The sequence below is a fragment of the Nipponia nippon genome, unplaced genomic scaffold (assembly GCF_047370975.1).
Source record: "Nipponia nippon isolate SJK-2023a ecotype South Korea unplaced genomic scaffold, ASM4737097v1 scaffold_4, whole genome shotgun sequence".
NCBI classification, from domain to species: Eukaryota; Metazoa; Chordata; class Aves; order Pelecaniformes; family Threskiornithidae; genus Nipponia; species Nipponia nippon.
In genome coordinates this window covers 24199591-24223804 of record NW_028262358.1, presented here as the reverse complement: position 1 = coordinate 24223804, position 24214 = coordinate 24199591, and the positions used below count along the sequence as shown (strand labels likewise).

Below are 24214 nucleotides of genomic sequence, written 5' to 3'. Positions count from 1 at the left end.
AATTTGCTAAGTGTACAAAACCAGATGTTTTTGATAGAAAACAATTCTACACCTAAGTTACGATAACCGACTCATGGGCTTCTGCTAGACAAGAATGACCAGGAGAAAAGTCAGTCATTAGTATTAACATCGGTTGCTAATTAACCCTCATGAACAACACTGCACCAAAGCTACTTCTGCTACGATTACAGAAACATTTAAAAAACGCATTTAAAACTGTAAGTATAATATACATACAAAAGCTCAATTTGCTCAGTACTGAGATCAGTCCTGCAGTCCTCGCTCTGGCCTTGATCTGCACCAGTAGATCCTCCGAGGTTGCATCGAGCCAGTCCTGCTTTCGAGCTTCTCGCACACAAATGCAGTGGCGGAACTGATAGCCACAAACTCTGTCAGGGATTTTCGGGACTACCTTTTCGCTGATGGGCTGTGCTTCAAACAGTAAGTTTGCAAAGCTTGCAACTTTTGTATCATGACCCATTAGATACACACAAGTGCCCTCTGCCTGTAAGCAACTCTGGCACAGCCTCCTGAAGAAACCAAAAAAAGTTCAAGAAAGTACTGCCAGTAACAGAACAGGGCCTAAAGCTTATTTGCGTTACTATAATATCAACACACGCTTTATTTTACACCATGTAACAAGTACTAGATGTCAGCTACAGACCCCCCAGAGGGCAAGAGCAAAAGCTGTATAATCTGTATTTTGTCACTCATATTTGATAGGACATTCTCAGCTGAATAACCAGAAAGCAGTCCCTGCTGGGACTGCCTCCCCTCACATCTCTCCCCAAAAAGACCTGACTACCTTCTCTCTTAATATGGAGGCTGGCAGGTGGTGACTTGTGAGTTGGGGGGAGCCATTTTATATGTATATTTTTCCAAACTCTAAAGAACTTCAGCATATAACAGTGCTTTCAGAGTAACCAAACCCAGCAGTGATTATCTGCATAGAGTTTAAAGAAAAAAGAACTGGCTTCTGGCAAAAGTATTTCTTTCAGCTATGGTTTCAGGCTGCATGCCAAAAATCCCAGAAAACTTTTTGGGCAACAACATACTGAATCTGAGCCTTTACCGGTCACTTTGTTGCCACCTTGTTAAAGTTACAAACAGCCCAAGAGTTGCTCATAATGGAAACATGTGATTATTTCATGCGAATCAGAGATAAATCGTCCTCGATAGGAAAGCTCCAGCGCACATTACATCCACATACCACGCATACATTATGTAACGCTCGTCCCAAATACAGGCCAATGAAGAGAGCTAGGTTGAGATCTCAAAAATTCATTGACTCTGCCACATCAGAAATGAGAGCAGATGTCATTCCTCCCTGCCTCGCTGCGCTCTTCTCTGCATAACTCGGCGTTACATACTTGCTGAAGACGAACGGCCAGTTTAGGCTTGACTGTAACTAACAAAGGAGAAGGTAAACCCCTGGGCGGGGGGAAGACAAACACAGGCATGCCGCGGTGTAAATACGAGCAGCCAGCAGAGAGCCCTGCCCGTTCCCAGCTATTTACAAATACCTCTCGATTATACAAATGCCATGTTATCTGGGTGTCTAGCAGATTAAATTCACGGGCTGGACGGACTGTCCGAGGCTCGTTTATCGCAGGTCACCGACTGGCATTTGTAACCCAAGCTTAGCTATTTTCGTAATTTACGAAGAGCAGCGCGTACGCCGCCGAGCTGTAACTGCAGACGGCAGAGCACAACGAGCCCTACGCAAACGCTGCCCGTCGCACCGCGCCACAGGCGCAACTCGGAGGGTTTCAAAGCCAGCGCGGGTGGCCGAGGGGCGCGGGGGCGCGCCCCAGCCCAAACTCCAGCAAACTCGGCGGCGGCTCCTTACCTGCTCGGCGGCCGCCGGGGCAGCGCGGCGGCCCCGGCTTTGTGCGCTCCCGCGGGAGGCGGCTGTCGTCCCGCCTGTCCCGGCCCGGAAGGCGGCGGCTGCCGGCGGGACCCGAAGCGGGCGGGGAGCGCGGCGGGCCGCTCCCCGGGGGCGGTGGGGAGGGAGAGCCGCTCCCGCCGCCCCGGCCCGGCCACCGCGGGGAACTTCGGCGGGGCGGCCGGGAGCTGGGGCCGCCGGCGGCGGCGCGGGGGGCCGGGGCGCCCGGAGCTCCTGCTGCCGCCCGCGGGGTGCGGGAAGGAGGGAGGCAGGGCGGGAGGGAGGGGACTGGTGTCCCGCGGGGGCGAGCGGGGCCGGCGGGCGGGCGGGCGAGCCGGAGGCGGCGGGGCCGGGGCCGGGCTGGGGCCGGGGCGGCGCGGGGAGTCACGGCCCAGGAATGCCAGGAATGTGGGGCGGCCGCTGCGGCCGCGGGGCCCGGAGACGTCGGGGACGCGACTTGGGATTTCTTTTCTCTTTCTATTTTCTTTTTTTTTTTTTTAAACTATCCCCCCCCCCCCCCCCCCGAGGAAGGAGGAGAGCTGAAACCCACCCCGCGGAGGAGGGAAAAGGAGGGAGGAAGAGGAGGGCACAGGCTCCTGCCAATCCGGGCGGGTGCCGGCTGCGGCTCTCCCGAGGCGGGCAGCGCTGCCAGGCGCGGGCGCCTTCCTCCCGCTCCCGCTCCCGTCCCGTCCCGTCGCCTCCCCGCCCCTCCCCTCCCGCCGCGCGTGCCGGCCGCCGCCCGCCGTTGGGCTCCGCGCACGTGTGGGCCCGGCCCGCGGCGGGAGGGGGGCGGCGCGGCCGGGAGGGAGGGAGGGAGGGAGGGAGGCCCTGCGGTGGCCCGGGGCGGCGGAGCACCCCGAGAAGGACTCCGGGGAGAAGGAGCGAGTGGGGAGCGGCGCCGAGGCGGGCTGTGCACGCGTGGGCCGTGAGGCTCCTGCCTCCCCCCTCAGCCCTCCTGCGCGTAGGCGGGGTGCCAGCCTGCTGCCCCTCTGCTGCCCTGCCCTAACGCCCTCGGCGTCTCCCTCAGCGCGGCGTTGTAACATCGTTTCCTCTCCAGCCCTCCCCATCCTCACTCCTCCTGCTTTTCCCATTTTAGCCCTTTCGGTCTCCCGCTGACTGGGTGACCCTCGCTTCTGGAAGGGTGGTTACCCCTGCGCCTCCAGCCGCGCGGAGGGCTGCTGCCGGAGACCTGGCGGAAAAGCACCCGCGGGCACGCAAGGAAAGCAAGGAGAAAAGCTGGAAAGCGAGCAGGCAGGAGAAAACCTGAAGCTGGTTTGAGATGTGGCGGTTGGGAACGACGTGACGTGCCCGGGACGCCTGGTGCTGGGCAGGTGCGGGAAAGCCCTTCTGACGGCTGCTGTAAGAGAGAGAAGGGGCAGAGAGCGCACCTCGCTGCAGGAAGCAATGAGTACCGTCGGGAAGGTGGGGGCTGTCAAGAGATGTTGACCGGATCACACCAGACCAAGCAGGCTTAAGAACGGTGCGAGCATTAGAAAGGATGTGGAGATGCTCTTCCGTGTCATAGCTGATGGACAGTTTGCAAAATTATTTTTGCCTTAGACTATGTTTAAAATTATCCGCGTTCCGAGAAGTGTATTACAAGTACTTCTGGTACCAGTGGGCACCTGCAGAAATGTCAAAGGGAGGTATCCCTCTAAAACTGTGACACCAGAACTTAAGGACTCTTACAAGAAGGGGAAATTATGAGAAATTGTGATAAATGAGAATTGATACTATTTTTGAGTTGCTGTGCTTTTTTGCTACTTGTACACCTTACTGAAGGAGTACGTGAGCAGATTCGTTGGAGTCAGGATTACTCAGATTATTAATGGTAAGAGGATCAGGAGCTGAGCGAGGGAGAAATAGCACAGATTCTTGATTTTGATAAGTAATTGTATTTAAATACTGTGTGTGGAATCACAGGCCTATGCCTTACCTCTGGCATAATAATATTATAATTACATTTTGCAAGGAAAGTCCTTTTCATCTGAGACTCTCAAACGTTTTACAAACACCACACCTTAATGAAGTAAGGAATTATCCCCATTTTACATATGGCTACACTGAGGCACTAAAGAGTGACACCATTTAAGATTTTAACTTGAATTATACTTCACCACGTGTAGATACAGAGCTTTGAGTACCAATCTGGAAGAAACATCAGGTGTCAGAATGAGACGATAAGATGGATCATAGAGCCACTGTGCTCTGAATTTATACAGTTCAGCTTTATGCCAGAGAATGGCTTTCTCCTACTGAGTGGAAAGTTGCATGAGAGGGTAGCATGCATCAAACCTAGGGTTTAACTTGTTTGGTTCCTGTCAGGTTCTCCCCGTGCTGCGGCAGGTGTAAGGATGTTGTTTTTAAGACAATAAATATTGACTTTTGCATCTGTCCCTCAAGGTGATGTGCTGGCTACCTTATGTCTTTTAGTCAAATTCCTGGTTTGCAGCTGGTCGCTTTCACTTTCACAGGTCTTTCTGCATTTGAAGTAAACTTATTTAATTACCTTAACTGCAAATGAAATAATGTTGCAAGAAGCATAAACATGCTGACAGATGGGAAGATTTGGAGGAGAGCTTTTATGTATTGGTTACCCGCAGGACGGGGTCTCCTAGAAGAAATAAAACCAGCTAGAATAAATAAAATCAGCCTACTTGTCAGCAAGAGCTTTTACTAAAAGGTCAGCTCAACAAACTCTGCAAAAAGAAATTTATTTCAAACTTACCCAACCAAGAGAAGCTCCTGGAACTGGGAATGGTTAAGATCATTACTTTTTCATGAGATTACTTAATAAAGTGATTAATGTCTGTATTAGACTCTCAGAGATTGTAGCAGTAGGTGCTTTAGAAAAACCAGGCTTCCTAAAGATTATAGCCAGTTACTGCAAAGAGTCTTCCATAAGGAAATCTGTTGTGTTGGTGCTACTACTGCTTTCTAGGACCGTTGAAACCTGGAATCTTTACGCACATCTTTGTTCCCCAAGAGCTGTCAGGAGTATACAACCCTGGGATTAAAACCAACAGTTCCTACCTGCTACCTGGGGAGTGGTTTCATAAAATACTAAAACTAGATTAGATGTTCCTCATGTTGTTTCAAAAATGGGATGTTAAAATGATACAAATCATTGATTTGGTTCCAAACCCCTGTGCTGGTTCAGATTTGTCCAGAAAACTTTGATGGTTAATCTTCTATCAATCATATGCAGGCTGGATTATGTATTATCCTTCTATGCTGCTAGGGAATCATGTTACAGCATTTTTTTTTTTCCTGAAAAGGTGACAACTCTAAATTATATTTAGAGACTTTATTGACTTGCTGTAATGATTTACGGAATTTACCTCCAAAATATTCCTTCTGCTCTGGTATAAGTTAATTTTTAGACTGGTTCCTTCTACAGTTTCATCAGGATTATTATATTAAGATGCTCTATGAAATAGTAGAGTAGCTGGGAAATAACTTATTGACATAGGACTGTATCTCAGTTACCTTAGCTACCAGTCTTCGGTCTGATCTTGGGCATGTAGCAGCACATCCCTGTGTCTTAGTTTTCTTTTCTGAAAATTGAGATAATGATAGTGATCTTAAGAAGGTGCTTTTTGATTTGCAGATGAAAGCACTGTATAGGAGAGAGACATTATTTTTTTTTCTCCAAATTGTGGATTTGACAGGCCTGAAGGTTGTCTCAAAGCCTTTGTGAAAATAAAGCCCAACGCCATTCAGCTTGACCAAATGGTTAACTGTCAGCAGAGGAAAACTGATTTTACCTGGGTCAAAATACAGGAGACGTTTATTATGACAGCGTTATCATCTGAAGCTATGTGCAATGAATTTTGAAGAGTCTTAGCACCTTGCTAGCAAGACCTGTATTAAACATATTTTGAAAGTGTTTAAACCCAGGCTAAAGTAATTCTAGAGTCTTGTTATAACATGGAAAAATCTCAGTCCTTGTTGGTTGGTGAAACCATGTCATAACCTGTTTCGTATAAAACTGTCTTTAAACTGTGCTTAAGCAACAGCTGGTGGTTTCTCCTGTGAACAGTAGATGATGTTTAATTAGCCTTACAGTCATCTACATTACAATCAAATCAAAGAATGCAGTTGCAACACATTCCCGATTTGTACTGTAAATGTGACCCTAACTGTGTTCCTAAAATCTCTGTCATGTGCTACACTGGATACACTGACCTAATTGTAACGTAAGCAGAAACTTAGAGCACTAGCAGAAATTCCCATTCCTAAACTCATATTCGTTCTTTATAAATTGATACTTTTAATGTTTGAAGCTTACCACAAGCCAAAAAAAAAACCAGTTTACTTCTCTAGTATTCTGTGCTCTCATTAATTATTCCATTTAATAGTGCTTCTCAAAATCATCTCTTAGAAAAGGAATTTGGATTACACAATCTTGGAAAACAAACCTGTTGCCACCAAGCATGAGCTAACATGTTATAGTACTCTATGGCTTATCTCAAATAAGCCAGCACCCAGTTTTGTAGACCAGAAAAAGTCTTGGTTGATTATCTGTGCAAATAAACTATGCTGTGTTGAATATTCTAGTTTGCTTAGAGTTGTATTCTGCCCAAGGACTTACTTAATACCTGTGCCTCTTTTCAGCTCTTCAGTAAGAGTTGTAAAATGAAAAACTTTTTAGCCTTTGTGAGTAATGAACTTTTGATTCCATGGTTTTAAGTACTCCGAGTGGGATTTAGACGAGGAATATACCTTTCTATGCAACTGTTACTGCTGTCCAAGCTAGAATAGTCTAATGACAGAATAAATAACATTTATCCAGTTTTCATGGATTATCAATTTGGGTATTTTTAAACGTATCATTTAGCATGGTCATTAGGCCTTCAGATTTTGGAAAACAGTGGTCTCCTGAGAAAAAAAATTCACTAGCTTTTAACAGAAGTTAATTTAGCAGCATGCCTAGAAGTCAGAATACACCACTGATTTGTAGGTATTTTAGTGGCTGCTCACTTCTGATAATCATAATCTTTATGCATCTCAGCATGGATTTGAGTGTCTGACTGTGGGCACCCAGTTGAAAATATTTTGTTGCCACTTAGAGATAAATGGTTTCTTGAGAAAGCAAAGAGCTAATGTTATAATCTGTGGGTTTGGGACTGTCACAAACTTGTGTAACTTGAATTGAGCCATTAATGTTTGCTTATCTCTGTGAAATGGGTGTAAGACAATGCTTGAATATGCGGGTGCTGTGAAACTCCGAATTTTAAGACTTTCTGAAATTAACAGTGAAGTGCACTGTAAAAGAATAAAACCTCAGCTAGATGTACCTCAGCTTTTTGAAGTCTGTATATTGTTTCTAAAAGAGCCCTGATTCTCATCCTCACTTTTGGTCAAAATTAACAGGAAACTTGCTCTGAGTTAGAACAATTTGGGAATGCTGAGAGGTATATATAAATATTATTTTCTATGCTGACTATCATTTGCATGATACACTAGATACCATGGAAAGATTTAAATCACACACAAACATTTTCCTGGACAGGGCTAATGCAAAAATGGTATGAGAAATATCAATAAAACTGTTGGAATTTAGACTTGGAAGAGGTGAGGAGATCAAGTGATAACCAAAGTCATTAAGATGTAGAATGCAGTTGTTTTCTCCTTGCATATTTATTTATTCTAGTGGGTCGTTTCAGTTAGTGGTTCATAAACTATGGCTGTATGAGATGGGTTTCCCACTGCAATTAGTTGGGTGACTGAAAACACACTTTAGAACTTGCCCATAAAAACGGCAGAAGTAATGTTGAGGTGGTTACGATGTGTGTAAGATAAGGAGGTATACTTTTGTCTTATCTATTCAACCTTTTAACAGAGAAGCACTGGAAGATTTTAGAGACAGCATTAAGATAGGTAGAGGCTAATAAGTAATTTGATTAGCTTGTCATGAATGATGTTGGTGATGTTCTTAATTATTTCACTGACTGATAAAAGATGTGACCAGTAGGTGAACACAATAAGAAGCAAGTATAGATTCTCAGATAATACCTACAAAAAATTTATATATATAAAACTTCTATATATAATAAATATGTGTGTATAATAAATATATACATATAGGCCATAACAAAAGAGAAACAAAGTATGACCTCAAGGCTTTAATTTAGGTAGTTCATAGGAATGGGATGTTCAAATGGAGATTAGGCACAACAAGGGCAGCCATGATAAATGATCAAGAATTTAGGATAAAGAGATCAACAAAGAAGCAAAACTCAGACTTTTGAAGGCAATCGGGCAGATGATGGCCACATACCACTGTGAGAGCTGGCCTTTGAGGAAAAGAGAAATTAAGAAGTAGTTAAAAAAGAAAAAGTTAATAAACGAGTTAAAGGTGATAGAGGGAGGAAATTACTGAACGTAAACCAAAGATAAACCAGATCTAGAGAGCCCTAACAAGAAAAAGAGGTAATGTAACTTTGCAGCAGGCATTTTCTACATGCCTCATTTAAAAAAAAGTTGGTGGTAAAGATGGAAAGAGGCAGCGATGGCTATGAAAGGTGTATGCCTTTTAGTTTATATGTAGTGCACTTACGTCTTAACCACTTTTCTCTCTCGCTTGAACAGAATGATACAGAATGAGTAGATGTACCTGTGTGCAGTTAAAAGTACAGTCCTAACATCCTAATCCCCTAAATGGGGGCCAAAGGAGATGCAAGCTATGGACCCATGGAAGTCAGGGAGGAGTGGGACATAAAGGAAACAGGTTGCCATCTTACCAAATGCCCCCCGAAACCTGATAACTCCTTGCCCATAACATATAGCAGTATTTGATAGTATCATGACTGTATTTTTTGGTGCTAATATCTGTAGTGTGAAAGATTTTCTTGGTATTGCCATTTCTAGTTGGCAGCAGAACTATAAAGAGAGGGAATTTACCATTAAGAAAAAAAAAGTGTTTCAGTCTTATTTACAGTTCAGTAACTGGTAATTTGAAGTCCTAGACAATATGGACTTGATGTGTTGTATCATAATGTAGTTGCTGTACTTATTTATCATTTTCTTCACTGCACATCGGTTCTTTAAGCGTTATGCTAATGGCTATATTCACAGTGTTTAACAATAATGTTTTCAGAGCAGGAAGGACAGACGTAAATACATTTTCACTGCTGTAACTGTTGCTATAGCTGCAAACCATTCACAGTTCTTCAGGTCAACACAGTATGTGTGCACTTAAATAACAAACATTTTTTATATGTTTGCTTTCTTCCTCCACACTTCCAATATACTAACAAGTGTTAAAGAATTAACAACCACCCCTCGTTTTCAATCCTTTATATTGTTAAATAATTTTACTATTGTTTGTAGTAATGAGTCTATCTGTGTAACTGCTCAGCAGCTTTAAATTCAGAGGTTAACACTTCCACAGAAGTTTGCAGATTATTAAAAATCACAATAACGCTACACTGCATGCAAAGGTCAGAGAATATTTTCCTGTAACAAAAATTATTCAGAGTAATTGCCATTAATATGTAAGAGACACTTAAATGAAAGCAGAAGCTGTAAGATAGTTTTATCCTTGTAAAACATACAAGTTATAAAACACAAGAATGCATTTACTGTGGGAAGGTTTCTTAATATCATTTATGACAGATAGGTGTTAGGGATTAGAGCATGGGGACTTAGGGCCTTGTTACATGATGTTTTAACTGATCTAAGCTGGTGTCGCCACAGTCCTGTCCACTCTCTCCTGCATATCCCTGTTTCATCTGTTGAGCTGGGTCAGGCATTTATCTCACCCCACAGTGTAGCAGTTTGGAGACCCAAGCTGTATACAAGCTGATGTTACTAGAAAGGTCTTTGCCTAGTATAATACCCCTTACCAGTTGAACCATCTCACTTAGCAGTTCAGATCAGCACTGAAGTTGTCATAAGGGAGCAGTGGCAGCATGCAGGTGGGGGACGGCAGGGAGGGTGGGAATGTGGCAACGTTGCCTCAAGGTGTTTTAAACTGTCAGGGAGCACTCATGGGTTCCTGTCCAGCACCTGCATGTGATTCACTGTGTCACCTTAGACAAGCCAGGTAACTTCAGGCCCCTTTTCAGTATTAGGAAACCCACCCACTGGTGTTTAGTAGGCTATACTAGACAATGTGATCACCAAACAATAGAGCAGCTGTAGGTATTTTATCCACTAATATGTTCATCCAGTTGACCCTAGTCAGTATGAGCACTTCAGTAGCAGTTTCCCTTAGTAGGTAAGAAATACTGTAATACTCACTAGAGAAACACCTTTTTTCCTTTGGGAACAAACTTACAGTTTAGAATGCGTGATATGCTGTGGTCTCTGATTTTGTTAGCAAACTGTAAAAGAGATTGTGCAGGTCGCTTCAACTTTTTTTTTAAGGGTGTAAGACTATAGACAGTTAAGAAATCTAAGATGTAAGGTTCTCTATGCATCCTAATGGCACCCTCCTTTACATTTGTTCTGTTCACTGAACAAGGTATGGTTTCTGTGGAGAAATGCAATTGTATGAAGGATAGGAAATCTAAGGGTATATAAGCAATCAAACGTATTTTACAACAGTAGCTCACTGGGCTTTATTAGCACAGACTTAACCTTGCAACTCCAGTACTAACACTTAAACTGCCACCTTCTCAGTTACCTATTTGCATTAGCAGAGATGGAGAATTTTGTTTTCCAGAGGCAAGAGGCATCACTAAGTACAGGGTGGGGTTTAGGTGAGGCTAACGGAAATGATCCGGCTTTCTTCTCTTTCACCTCCAGCCTGGCAGAGTTTCTGCCTGTCTAGTGGCTCAGCTGGGAAGCTAGAACCACATCAGAGCACCTGGCCCATTTCCGTCTCTTTCTCTGAGTGAATGGGATTGCTCCAGCTCCTCAGGTGCTCTTTGTGTGTACATATGTGTGTATATATAGATACATGAAATAGCCTTTACCTGATGGATTCCAAGTCTGGCTAGGAAGAATATGGGAGAAAAGCTCTATCTGGTTTCTGCTCCTTGTAGTGTCCAAGCAGGGTGGGATTTTCTCATCAGAAGCTCTTTCCCTTTCTTTCCCTTCTGGTTTTGTTCCATTGCGTGCTCTGACATAAGCTGCAGTAATATGAATTCAACCTTTAGTGGTTTTTGTACTCTACTTACTGTTCTGGCCCTTTACCAAAAATTATAGTAAGGAATGCAGGTGAGAAAACATAAATGGTGATTTTTAACATTTGGTAAGAACTGAATGAAGTTTCAAGGACAGAGAAAAGCCACTTAACAAGGCTGAGGTAGTTTTCTCTGCACAAAATCATGGGGTGATCCAAATTAGAGAATTTTGAGAGCCTCTTAGAAAGACCTCAAAACTTCTAGCCAGTAGAGAGTAATAAAAATAATTACAAGTGCTAGGCAAACTGACGGTTGCTATTAACACCCTTTATGACTTGTTATTTGTTCAGAGTATGTGACCTTATTCTTGTATCTTATACTTCAACATTACATTTGCTAATATTTTTGTATCTTATATTTACTTCTGATAACTAATATATATAATACTTATGAAGCTACTGTGCAAAATAAGGTTGATATGGCAAAAGAAAAAGCAAGTTTCTGTACTCTTCATGAGTCCTTTTATCTTTCATGATGATTAGTTAGTTGCTGCAATAGTTAAGTAAAGGATGCCAAATATGAAAGAATTCATTTGTAAATCATTATGAACAGAAACCCAGTACAAATCTGACCATTTTTAGAATAGGCTTCAGAACGAGTGTTCTCACATGTTTAAGTTTACAACAGTGGTCAGGTTCCTTTTTTTTAGCCTCAGCTACTCAGGCATTCCTCAGACTGCATCTTTAAAGCTCTGTGCACACCAACTGATTTTCGTTGTTCATGCCTTGTAAGAACCCTGAAGGCTGTCTCTACTCATTTAACTTAACTAACTGTGTTAGTGCTCCCTGTCCATCAGTGGTCCCACTATAATAGCATCTGCAGTAACTGAAAACTCTTTCGGCTTCTACAATTGATTAGGTAACATTTGTTACTGTCAAATGAGAAATGCTCACTAAATATAACACATAATGAGTATTTGCTTTTTACAGAACATTTGCCCCCTTTCCACCAAGTGGGAGATCGCCTTCAGTGCAGACTGGTCCTCGGCTTTCATTAATTATTTGCCAGTACTATGTTAGGGGTTTCCCACTCTTCCACTAGTTCCTCCTCTGCTGTTCTGTGCTCTCCCCTCAGTAACACCTGCACGGTCATCTCTTAAGAGTGCATGAAGTTCATTGCGGAATTTTCTAGCTTGTTTTTTTAATTGTCATTTGTTAAGAGGTATTTATGATGGATCAGTTCCATCAATTTGATGGCTTGGTGTTTTGTTCTGGGGCTAGTATAGAGATTTTATAACAACGGGCCAGTGAGTTTGTTGGACCATATTTATTCATAGTTAGAGCTCTTGCAAGCTGATTGGTGAGCTGTTTAACTCATGAAGGAATATTTGTTTAACTCAATTTCCTAAACATGATTAAAAGAGCAGTGCTCGAGTAAACGTTCTCAGAATGATTTCGAGAGGCAAGATGTTTAATTAGGTGGAATAATAATCAGATCAGTAATTCCCAGACTCTGATGGACAGCGCCATTTTGGTCCAAACCCGACCCCCCCGCTGAGGTCGGGCGGAGGGCAGGGCAGCGAACACCAGAGGAAGCCTTTGGAAACCACTCACGGGCACCCAGGGAAGTTCACAGCAGCTTTAAAATCCTTAAGCCTTTGCTGTTGCCATTTGCATTCAGTGATTTGTGTTAGAAAAAGCGTTCTTTTTTTTTACTTTGTGTTTCTCTTTTAGGGTAGAAAATGTGCAATGTTGGGCTGAATTGCCTTTCCCCCCCCCCCCAAAAAAAAAACAAAACCAAAACAAACAAACCAAAAACCCAACAACCTCCAGGAGCCGTTTGGACAGAACTGAAGAGTAAACCACTCCGCGATCCTTTTGTAGATCTTCTCAAGTGTCTGGGCTATCATCAGGCCAGCATCGGGACAGGTTCCTTTTCTTTTGCAAAAACTCAGGCTCTCTGTGGGATCGGGACAGTGATTTTGGATCAAAGGTCTGACGCTGCCGTTACACCCCCACGCCCCTCCCCTCCCCTCCCCGACACCTGCTGCCCCTCCGGCCGCGCTCTCCCCCCTGCCCCGCCCCGCCGGGCCGTACCGCGGGCTTTGCGGGAGGGCGTCGATGGCGCGGCGGCGGTGCGCGGGGCGGTGTTCGCAGTTCCCTCACGGCCGGCAGCCCGGCCCGGCCCGGCCGCGGGGGGCCAATCAGGGGCCGCCTTCGCCCCGCCTCTGCGCTGCCACCTCCAATGGAGTTTGAATGCTTCCGAACCAGCCAATCCCGAGGGCAGGCGGCCCGGCGCTGCGCCCTCATTGCTAACGAGGCGAGGGCCCGCGTGGCCAGAGGCGTCGCGGCGGGACCAATCAGCGCGCTCGGGCGCGCCATTGCTTGGGCGTGCACAAACGGCCGCCGGGGCAGCGGCAGCTTTGAATTGCGGCGGGGAGCGCATCCTGCCGCGGCGTCCGGCCGCGCTCCGCTGGTCGGCACCGGCCGTGAGGGGCTGTGGGAGCCGGAGTTGAGACTGACTGACTGACTGACTGACTGACTGACTGACTGACTGACTGACGGCAGCCGGGGTTTGGGTGATTGCCGCTGGACCCTGGTCGGCGTTTAACAGTGAGTGAGCGGTCAGGCGGGGGCTCGGGGCGGCTGTCCGCCTCCGCGCGGCCGCGGGTGGCAGGCAACCCGAGTGGGCCGGTGCGGTGCCTTGTGCGCCTCGCAGCGCCGTCCGGTGATGCCTTAAGAGAGCGGGAAAGCGCCGTTAGCAGGGCGCTGCCCCCGGCTTTCCCCGAGGGCGGGGCTGCGTGCGGTGCCTGCCTCCGGCGCGGTGTGACCCCCGCGAGGGGGTGGCAAGGCCGGGGAGCCGCTCCCTGAGCCGAGGGTCAAGCCCCGTCAGGTTCGTGACACCCCGAGCCCCCCAGCCCTGGGTGGGCTCTGTCCGTCCGTCGGTGATCTCTAGTTTTAGTTATTTTGAGGTAATTTCTCTCTCACAAGTAATCTCTGAGCTGTTCTGGTGTCCCGAGAAGGTGAGCCCATGCCAGATCCTCTAAAGGCGGGGTCATTACAACAACAAAAATAAAATCGTACTAGCGTGTCAGACTTGTATTTAAGGACTAAGCGTCAGACAGCTCTTCCTGCCGGTAGAGAGCATTCTCGGTGCCCCGAGCTCAGCAGTATTGATTTGAAAAACTGTAAGACAAGAAGCACAACTGCCGCCTAAAATGAAGCCATGGGGTTTTGCAAGGCTTTCCAGTTAAACACCGCTGAAGTACAATGCAGTCATAAGTGCTAATGACTTTCTGCAATGTGAACATCAAAATAAGATGCGGAGAGAAACATTGTGAAATATAGCAGTCAAATGCAATTAAAAGAATATAAACCCTGTTATTGTTAGGAGATTGATTAACGTGAGGTTTTAAATCTCATCTTAACTGGACAGAAGCATGTCAAAATAAGACCTAATATTAAAAGTTGCTGCTTGGTGTTTAGATCAGGAAGCCTGCACGGTTGTGAAATACTGTATTGTAATCACTGCTAAGCTTGAAAATGCAATTTATTTAAAAGGGAAGCTTATTTTACCTCTTTCAAGGTCTAATTGTAGTTGTCTTTATGTTTCAGGAATAGTTCTATCTATTTTGTATTAAACAAGACTCCTGTCAATATGAGCTGGGCTGTGGAGGAATGGAAAGAAGGCCTCTCTCCCAGAGTCCTTCAGAAGATTCATGAGCTGGAAAGTCAAGTAGACAAGCTTAAAAAGGAGCGTCAGCAAAGACAATTCCAGTTAGAGTCTTTGGAGGCAGCTTTGCAAAAACAGAAACAGAAGGTAATATAGGTACTGCGGTCATTTCCCTAAAATGGTATTATCCATGCCAAACATGATTATAAAGATTTATTATCTGGTTGTTGTTAAAGGGTGGGTTAGTGTTTTGTTTCTTCCCACTGACTGACCAAAAAGGTAGCATAGAAATATGAAGTATCTTCATCTTACTTCATACTCCTCCTATTCTCCGTTCTGTTTAGTTCTCGTTGACTGTTAATAGAATTCCTGCCTCCTATCTGTGTTTGACATGATTGTCCATCTCCAGGTGTTTGTGTTTCCTTTGAGGCTTTCCTATATCTCTTTATGATTAGGAAAAGAAATTACTTTATTGTTATGCCTGTTAAAAATCTTGGTAATGACTAGGCCTGTTTTATGTAACAGAGCTGCACAGTTGACAGCCTCTTATTGTTTCACCGTGCCTGCAGATACCGATCATCTTTTACTTAGTTTATGTAATTCTCTGTTTTTTCCTTGTAGAGACTGTATTTTGGGATTTGGTTTTCTTCTTTTTTAGGGCTATAATTTTACACCTCATCTGACTCTACCCTGTCAGCCCTCTAGCCAGAAAACCAGAGACCTTCTTGGTCAGGGTCCTGCCATGCTTCACATCAGAAGTGACCCATTTGGTCGAATTTTGTTTTGTAATGTTTGAATACAGCTCAGAGGCAATTTACAAAGGTTTCCTTTTATTCCCTTTAGGCTGCTACAACTTTCTAGCAAAGCTTAAGCCTAGTAGTTTTCTTTGAGTTTCTTCCCGTGAGTTTCCAGGTACTTATTTCAATCGTCCCAAGGAACTGCTGTGCTCCCCAGGCAAAAAGAAGGGGTGCGCTCTAATAGTGTGGTTTAAAACTCTCGGAAGCAGCAGCTAATGCTTTTCAGTCAAAAAAATAATGTTGTGCAAGGATGTAGTCTGACTGTAGCCTGTCCCTTGGAAGCTGAAGGGGAAGAGAAGGACATCTCTACTGCCAGGCTCTATTTCCAATTTCAAAGCCATGAATCTTGGTAATCATTGTGCGTTCTTTTAGTGAGTCAAGGCATTCTGGTTGCTAAAGTTGATAGGCTGGAAAGAGAAGTGAGATGATCAGTGAAGAATGTGGACTAGTGTGGATTATTAGTGTTTAAGGATTGATGAATTTTTTGATGAGCTTGTGTCTAGTCAACAAATAGAAATTGTTAATGTCACTGAGTTGAATTTTAGGAAATGTGGTTTTGTTCACACCCAAGAATACTTAAAGAATGTGTATATCTGAGGTTTTCGGTGCTGTCAGGATTTTGAAATGCTAGGAAGAAAATAACACTATGTAAACTTTGTTATTAAAATAATAATAATTGCACAGAAGTGTAGAGAGGACTTGAGACATTTTTGAAACAGTCTATATTCCAACTAGGTTGAAAATGAAAAAAATGAAGCTGCAACACTAAAAAGGGAGAACCAGAGCTTGATGGAATTGTGTGATAGTCTTGAGAAAGCAAAACAGAAAATTTCACATGATCTTCAAGTAAAAGAATCTCAAGTCAACATTCAGTCAGGGCAGCTGAATTCCAGCAAGAAAGACGTCGAAAGGCTAGAACAAGAACTGAAAAGGTGAGGCCTTGCTGTATGTCTGTAACCTGTGTACAATGGTTATTTTCTCATGTTTTGCTTGTTTAATGTATCCTTCATGGTCTTTTAGTTTCTCTTCATCTCATACTTCATTCAGTTTTTCTGACTAAAATATGAAACATTGGCCTGTTTTTACATGCACGTGTGCATATACAGACTTCTACATAAATCTGTGTGCCACTTGTAGCAGTTACCACCTATAGTTCCTGTTTACTTTGGGGGAATTCTGCAGTGTCATGTGAAAAGGGAGCCATTCATTCTGTGTTTTGGTGTTTTTTGTTGTTTTTTTTAAAAATCAAAAAACCCCAAAAAACCCAACAAAACAAAGCTAGCACAACTGAGTCACTTGGCAAAAGTAACCTGCGAAGAGCTTGGAGTTGCAAGGAAAGTATATGGACAATTCAGTCTATAAAATCAAATCTACCAATAAAATATGACTGCTGGAAGAAGGAGGTGTGAACCTCTATTAGAGTGGAAGAGGAAGCTGCCGAAAGCAATGGTGCTGTGACTGAATCCAGTTGCTTTGGTAAAGAAGTGCCTAATTCATAACACCTCAACTTGTAAACACTGTTATTACTGGGACAGTATGTGTGTACTGTCTGTAGAGGTGGAATGCAATTCATACAATAAAAGAATCCTCTGTAACGCAGATATATCTAAAATCCTTCATCTGAGGGTGTTAAACAAATGGAACAGTTGCCCATAGTGAAGTGAATGTTGTCATCTATAGATTTTAAACTTTAAACTCGACTGCTTCATGGTTGCTGTGGCCAAGGCAGCTACCAATTGCCACTTCACCCACGAGACCCTCTCTGTTAGTAAGCAGCAAGTTGAGGAAGGCACCTTTCCTGGTCGGTTTTCTTAGTACTTGTATCAAGAAGGTATCATCCAGATGCTCCAAGAATCTTTAAGAATCTGTTAAACTTGCTATCACACTAGAGGCACCCTCCATTCTTGAATAGAAGTATTTCTGAAACTTTGTGTGCGTCAATAAGGCTGAGTATCCTGCCTATGCAAGAAACTGTTGCGCTATACTAGTAATGCAGAATTACTGTCACAGAGAGGGGTGAGTCTGTGATACCAGGTTTCTTAGTGGTTTGGGTTTGGTTTGTTGTTTGTTCCTGTTTGTTGTTGTTTTTTTTATGGCCTGAAGTATGTCTACTTTAACTTTTGGATGGTATGCCTCATACATGTCGTAATAGAAGCAAATAAAGAGGAAGCTGAGTTGGTCTTTCCGGTTTTTCCCTTTGTCCCGCCTCCCCCTGCCCCTTGGGAAAACTACAGATAGTTGAAGTAATTTGACTGCTGTGAGTAGATTCTAAATTTCAACAAAACAATTTATGGCATGTAGAATTGCTGAGATCTGTCAAAGAAGAATCTAGTGAGATTCAACAGGGTTGATAGGACCGCACTCATGTTTTCTGTACCTGCTGTCAAATGTTGGGCCAGAGAGGTTGTGGGCTAAGGGTATGTGTTTCATTTACCCTTTCCTAAAATTAAGTCCAGTTTACTGATTTCTCTCCTTCCCGTTATATTACTTTGCATAGCTGTCCACTAGAAAAGATGATTAGTTACTATATGTAGCTTGATCTTGGCAATCTGTTTCCGTTTTGTATTTGGTTCTGTTTTGTTTTATGCTGGTAACTGATCATTTACCACTTCATAGCAACTGACAATCCACTGGGAGAGGAGTTCTTGGTGTTGTACTGTAAAAGGGAGGGGGAAATAGAAAAGGCAAGTTGGGGAGTCACTAATGTGATGGGCTGCAGCCTGGAACCATTGTCTTATCAACCTGTGCTCATTGGGCAGGATGAAAGTTGCTGTGTAACTTCCAAACTAGTTATCTGGTTTCATTGGATGAGCTTGTAACTCTTCATGCTTGCAAAAGTCACTGGAATGTGTAGTCTGTTGTAGTGTTGTGGGTAGCAATGTAAATGGCACACATGAAAAATACACTCTCGGGTGGAGGGTATTCCCTTCCATTTTCATGAGGTATGCATAGGTTTCTCAGTGTGCAGTGTCAGAACATAGAATAAAAGTAGTATGTTTCCTACCATAAAGATGCTTACTGAAGAGTAAGAGTTTTATGTTATCAGTGTTTACAGTGATTTGGGTGGGTTAGCTGGACTACAGCTTCATACAGTGAGATCTTAAGCAGTTCTAACTGATTTTCATCTTCTTTGGGTTTGTTTGTTTGTGTTTGTTTTTGTTTTTTAACTTTGGCTCCTATGTAACTGATTAAATATGTTGAAACTCTAAATAAAATATATTCTTTACATTTCTGTGTTATAGTACCTAAAAATTTTCAGTGGATGTATCTTGGCTTGATCTTAAAACTAAGTTCTTAGAATCATGTGATTTATTTGTGTATTTCAGGCTCTTAGAAAGAGATAATTAACCTTTTAGTTTTCATTACTAACTTCTGCTGCTGCTTCTTTCCTAAACAGATACAAATGCGAGCTTGAGAGAAGTCAGCAAACATCAATTGCAGGAGACTTATCATTCAGTGGCACTCCACAGAAAAGTTTTACTGCTCCTTTAACACCAGTTCAAAGTCATAATGGTAAATGATTTTTTTTTTTTCTTCATCTAGCACAGAGAGTTAACTGTCAGTTTTCTTGGAAGGTGGAGGAATATTTTGAACATTACACTTGTACTGAGTTGCCTAGTCCCTCTATATAGGGAAGCTATTATATAGCTTCTTATGAGAGTGTCTAATTCATAGCACCATAGGTTCCAGGTTTAAAAATTTAGTGTAGATTGAACATCTATTGCAAATATTACATCTTTTCAGAACTACGTCAATGGGCATGGAAAAGTAGTAGGAATATCTGTCAACAGACTGCAGCAGTTTTTTGAATGCCTGTTCCTAGTGTCAGCTCTTCCCTTCATATAGCGAAGAGCAAATTTCTTCCTTCATGTACCACAGGTACTTTAACTAAAGTTCAGTCAACAGTCATATGTGTTTATTTCTTTAGTAGCCTAAATAAAAAATAATTTTCTGTTGTGCATGATAATCACAGTTTATGCACTCTATCCATGTCAAAGCATCACTTCTATCTTCAGATTAGTGACATCAAATAGATTTAAAATATTTGAATGAACTGGAAAAGCAGAAGGAAGTTTCCTTAACTGGACAGCTGTTCTGTAGCCAGACACCCTTATGCTGTCTATGCTGAAAAATTTTGATGGGTTCAATATTATGCGTGCTGTTTACCTCTTTCTTTGCTGGGAACAAATGTTCTGCGAGTTTGGCATCTCAATCTTACTCTGATGGGAAATCTGAGATACTTTTTTGCACTCTTGTTCCTTTTAAGTTCTTTGCCACTACTGTAACCCTTTTCCCATATGTATAATGTCAAGCATTCCGCTAAGTGTGGCACTCCTGAAATGGGGATTAAATTAAAGTGATTTAAATAACTGTATTTAAAGTGGTATTGCTGGGGAGGTTTTTTCCTTTGAAAGCTGGAGTCTTAAATTCTTTAAGATCATAGAATCATAGAATATCTCAAGTTGGAAGGGACCCATAAGGATCACTGAGTCCAACTCCCTGCTCTGCACAGGACTACCTAAAACTAAGTCATATGACTAAGAGCATCATCCAGATGCTCCTTGAACTCTGACAGGCTTGGTGCCGTGACTACTTCCCTGGGGAGCCTGTTCCAGTGACTGACCACCCTTTCAGTGAAGAACCTTTTCCTAATGTCCAGTCTGAACTTCCCCTGACACAGCTTCATTCCATTCCCTTGTGTCCTATTCCTGGTCACTAGAGAGAGGAGATCAGTGCCTCCCTGTCTATTGCCCCCCTTGAGGAAGTTGTAAACTGTGATGAGGTCACCCCTCAGCCTTCTTTTCAAGCTGAACAAACCAAGTGACCTCAGCTGTTCCTTGTAAGTCTTGCCCTTGAGACCTTTTACCATCTTGGTTGCCCTTCTCTGGACACACCCTAATAGTTTGATGTCTTTCTTACATTGAGGTGCCCACAACTGCACACAGTACTCGAGGTGGGGCTGCACCAGTGCAGTGTAGAGTGGGACAATTGCCTCCTTCAACTGCTCCCTAGAATGCTACAAGATATTCTAGTTCTAGAATTTTCCTGAGAATTGTAGAATTATATACAAATTCCAGAAAAGGGAAGCAAGACTTTTGATTTGGACTAATATGCTCCTCTTACAATTTCAATGGAAGAATCCTAAAAAAAGTCTTTGTCCAATTCCTATTGCATTTGAAAGGAGCTTGAGGAAAAGATCCAGCCTTATTTTCTGGTCATTTCTTAATATTAATGCTATTGGGCTGCTGGTAGGAAAACTTAAAAAAAAAAAAAAGTATGTGTATATACAATGTAACACATCTAGTTTCTATATATTTTTTTAACATATATACATACACATATTTTTTTAGAGAGAGAGATTAAAAGAATAAAATTGTGGCATTGGATCCTTAATTTTAACAGTTGTGTTTTCATTCTAATGTCAAGTTCCAGATATCCCACCAGTGTACTTTTGAGGTCCTAAATTACTGAACGTATTGTATATACAGTTGTTTCTTCCTCATGATCTGACACTTCTGATAGCTGTTCATTTTTATTGTTCCTGTAATAGCAATAGGCTAGAAAAATTACCTGTGTACTAAGTTAGATTATGAAGAAGTATTCATCATGTCTTTGTAGATGCTAAGTTTGAAGAACTAGAAGAAAAATACAAGAAAGTACAAGAAAGAAAAAAGCTAGAATTAGAACTGAGAACAATCCAGGTTAAGGTAAGTATCTCTTGAGAATGGTATGTGTGATATCTAAGAAAGTAACTACTGAGTGAACCTGGAAAATGGAATGGAAAACTACTGAAATATATTCTACATCACTTAAAGTATAATTAAAAAAAATAAAACAAACCATAATTAATCTGTGTGTACTGCCATTCAGAAGTAATCTTGGAGAATACAGAAAAGCCAGCATAATTGAATAGCAAAGGAAAGAAGGACATTAAAAATGAGAACACATCCTTCAAAAACTGGAAGTCTCGTGCAAGCAAGGACAAGAGAAAACGGCATCACTTTTGCCAAGTTAAATATTATATGATAATAAAATATCCTTGAAAAGATTGAGAAATAACTCACCTAGCAAATAAAAGCTAGTAAATTTTTCAAACATATCAGTAGTAGGAACTGTATTAAGGAATATCTGAGGCCAATAGATGACTAAGATGTGAAAGCCCTCAAGGAAAAAAGGGCCATTGCAGAAAAGCTAAAATCATTTTTTATTTGGTATTTACTATTTAAAGGCTTAAAGACAGACTCTGATATAGAAAACTTTTTATTGGGGTTGAATCTGTGGCACAGCCTCATCTGAAAAGTCAGAAGTAGTCTTAAAATAGATTGATGAAATGAATAGTAATAAAAACCATCACCAAATACAGGTAATATTTACCCATTAATTGATAGGGCACTGCATTGTGGGACTGCTGAATCACTGTGATGTGCAACTTATTTCATTCTCTCGACGCTGGAAGGTGACAAGGATGATGCCATTTTTTAAAAGAAGCTTACAGTATGGATTCCTGGAAATGTAGTTTAGTCAGGTCAACTTTTTGTCCTGGGCAAATTGTTAGAAATTTAAAGCAATACATTTCTTGATGCACACATAGGTATGGTGTATAGAGAAAAGATCAACTATTTATTTGTAAAGGGAAATCATGCCTCACATATTTTCAGAGGTTTTGTGTTTTTAACAATAAGTCAGGGAATGTGTGAGTTAAGTGTGACTCAGTATAATGTTGTTGGATATCCACAAAACACTGAAAAAACAAAACAATTTTGATAAGAGGGAGTTCTTATGAATTTAAGGGTAGAGATTGAGGGCAGTGGCAATAAATGGTCAGTTTTTACAGCTGGGGAATGATCAATAGTGGAGCCTGAAAAGGATTGGGAAAGAGAACTGTGCTATTCAGCATGTTCATTAGCAATCTGAAAAAGAGTTGAATAATATGGTTGAAGACTACGCAGTATTTTGTAGTACTAAATAATTGCAATAATTAAGATGGTAAGTAAAATTCAGCATAAAAAAGTGAAGTAATGCAGCTGGAAAACATAATCTGAACAATGCATACCTGGTACATTCAGGCTCCAAATTCAATGAAATGATTCCAGGAAGCAACTCAGTAATTACTGTAGCTAGTTCTCTGAAAGCTTCAATATTGTGTTCAGCAATGATGAAAAAGAATTTTTTTTTTTTTTAGGAAAAGAATTAAGAAATAATGAGAAAATATTCTTTGCCCGTATATAGCCAAATGGTTATATACTCAAGATGAGTGAGGATCAAGAGAGGAAACGGGGAATGGTCATTTTTCTACTTTTCATGAGGCATAATTACAGTACCAGCTCTGCAGGATCAGAACAAAACCTACCCTATTACACTGTACTGTGTTAAATCCAGAAGTCTTTGTAACAGAGTATTGTAAAAAGGCCACAATGCAAACAGATCCAAAAGAGAAAGTACATGTAAAGTATTTCAGTAAAAATGATTATTAATTCCCCTTAATTTCTTGGCTTCAAACTTTTTTTCTCAAACTCTGGAAATTTAAATGGCATATAAGGGGAATGATTACTATATGCATGATTAAGTTTTTGTGCTCTTTGTCTATAAACAAGTTACTTTACAGGGTTGGACACAGCATTCTGTACTACATAGATTTCTGGTCTTAGCACAGCTATTTCTACATAACAACATATTGCCTGATTGGACTGAGAAGTCACACTAGGTATTACCTGGTTTGGGGCTTTAGTTTAAAAAAAAAAAATATTCAAATGAGAGGCATTTGAAAATACAGTTAAAAATACAATAAGGGCTTTACTGTTTGAGTTTGTTTTTTCTTTTTCTCACTTAAGGAGGAAAAAAAACCCAAACACCTAGTATTTGGGCTCTGTTAATTTTTCTGTAGGAAGAGGATGAAAGGTGCTACCTGGCATATGTTGTTATTGCTATTTTGGGGTATTCTGTGTGTATAAGTTTAAACAAATAAGTCTGTTCTGAATTTACCTGTGTTCGTCCAGAAGAACTATATGTCGGTCAGACATCAGATGTGTTAGTCTAGACTTCTAAATTTCTTGCAGCTTGCTTGTGTCAGCACTTGCCTTTAAAAATGCAGGCTTTGATTTTGAAAAATATAGGAGGTAAATGATGGGATCTCGCTTGAAAAAGACAAAAATCTGGGTGCGTTCCTTATAAAGATACACAGATTGAACTACTTTTTTTGGAGATCCTGGTTTGTGTTTATAAGTATCAGCTATTCTTGGATACTTGGGCTACAGTTATTTAATCTATGTAGTATAAAATATAATTACATGAATCAGTAGTTTGCACTGGTGGATCATGTGATTTTATAAAAATGTGAAATGACCACAACCTATTATCTACTTATTAATAAATTAATTATTATGTTATATGTTGGATATGGAGCTGTGTAAAGGTAGATCCTTTTTTTTTTTTTTTTTCTCGGACACAGAAAATAAATCAGCCTCATCCTCAAAGCTCTTTGAGTCACAGGGAGATTGCTCGGCATCAGGCTTCTTCATCTGTGTTTTCATGGCAACAAGAAAAGACACCATCTAGAAATCAAGAAACACCTGCAAGGGGAAGTTCTACAACATCCTGTCTTCCATGGGAAAAAGAAACAAATTCTAGTATAATATCAGAAAAGAATGAGTTCAACAGCTTTGCTGAGAATTGTAATTCTTCACTCATGATCCAGCTAAGAGCACAGAACCAAGGTATCTGATACGTTTCTTTAAAACCCAGAGGCAGTTTCATGTATGGTTTCATGAAAGCTGGTGTGTGGGTAG

General features: G+C 41.9%; 2 protein-coding genes and 1 long non-coding RNA gene across 6 annotated transcripts in view; 2 read left to right on the top strand and 1 right to left on the bottom strand.

Moving 5' to 3' along the window:
* The window catches only part of PTPN14 (protein tyrosine phosphatase non-receptor type 14), a 121454-nt gene extending 119351 nt beyond the window's left edge, over positions 1-2103 (bottom strand). For both annotated transcript variants that reach the window (XR_015708189.1, XM_087774519.1), the window contains exon 1: positions 1850-2103. The gene's annotated coding sequence lies outside the window, so the exon portion shown is untranslated. The remainder of the gene's footprint in view (positions 1-1849) is intronic.
* LOC148053215 (uncharacterized) lies at positions 1038-7189 on the top strand. 2 transcript variants are annotated; one of them, XR_015708192.1, is made up of 2 exons: positions 1038-1423; positions 2982-7189. It is a non-coding gene; the product is annotated as an uncharacterized LOC148053215 (long non-coding RNA). The 2 variants fall into 2 exon arrangements; XR_015708193.1 differs by lacking the exon at positions 1038-1423 and adding an exon at positions 2053-2136.
* A 6131-nt stretch (positions 7190-13320) lies between these two features.
* The window catches only part of CENPF (centromere protein F), a 46935-nt gene continuing 36041 nt past the window's right edge, over positions 13321-24214 (top strand). For both annotated transcript variants that reach the window (XM_087776835.1, XM_087776837.1), the window contains exons 1-6: positions 13321-13571; positions 14574-14778; positions 16164-16360; positions 18826-18941; positions 21048-21136; positions 23878-24142. In XM_087776835.1, coding sequence (XP_087632961.1) covers positions 14617-14778; positions 16164-16360; positions 18826-18941; positions 21048-21136; positions 23878-24142 — 829 coding nt within the window. In that variant the 5' untranslated portion in view covers positions 13321-13571; positions 14574-14616. The remainder of the gene's footprint in view (positions 13572-14573; positions 14779-16163; positions 16361-18825; positions 18942-21047; positions 21137-23877; positions 24143-24214) is intronic.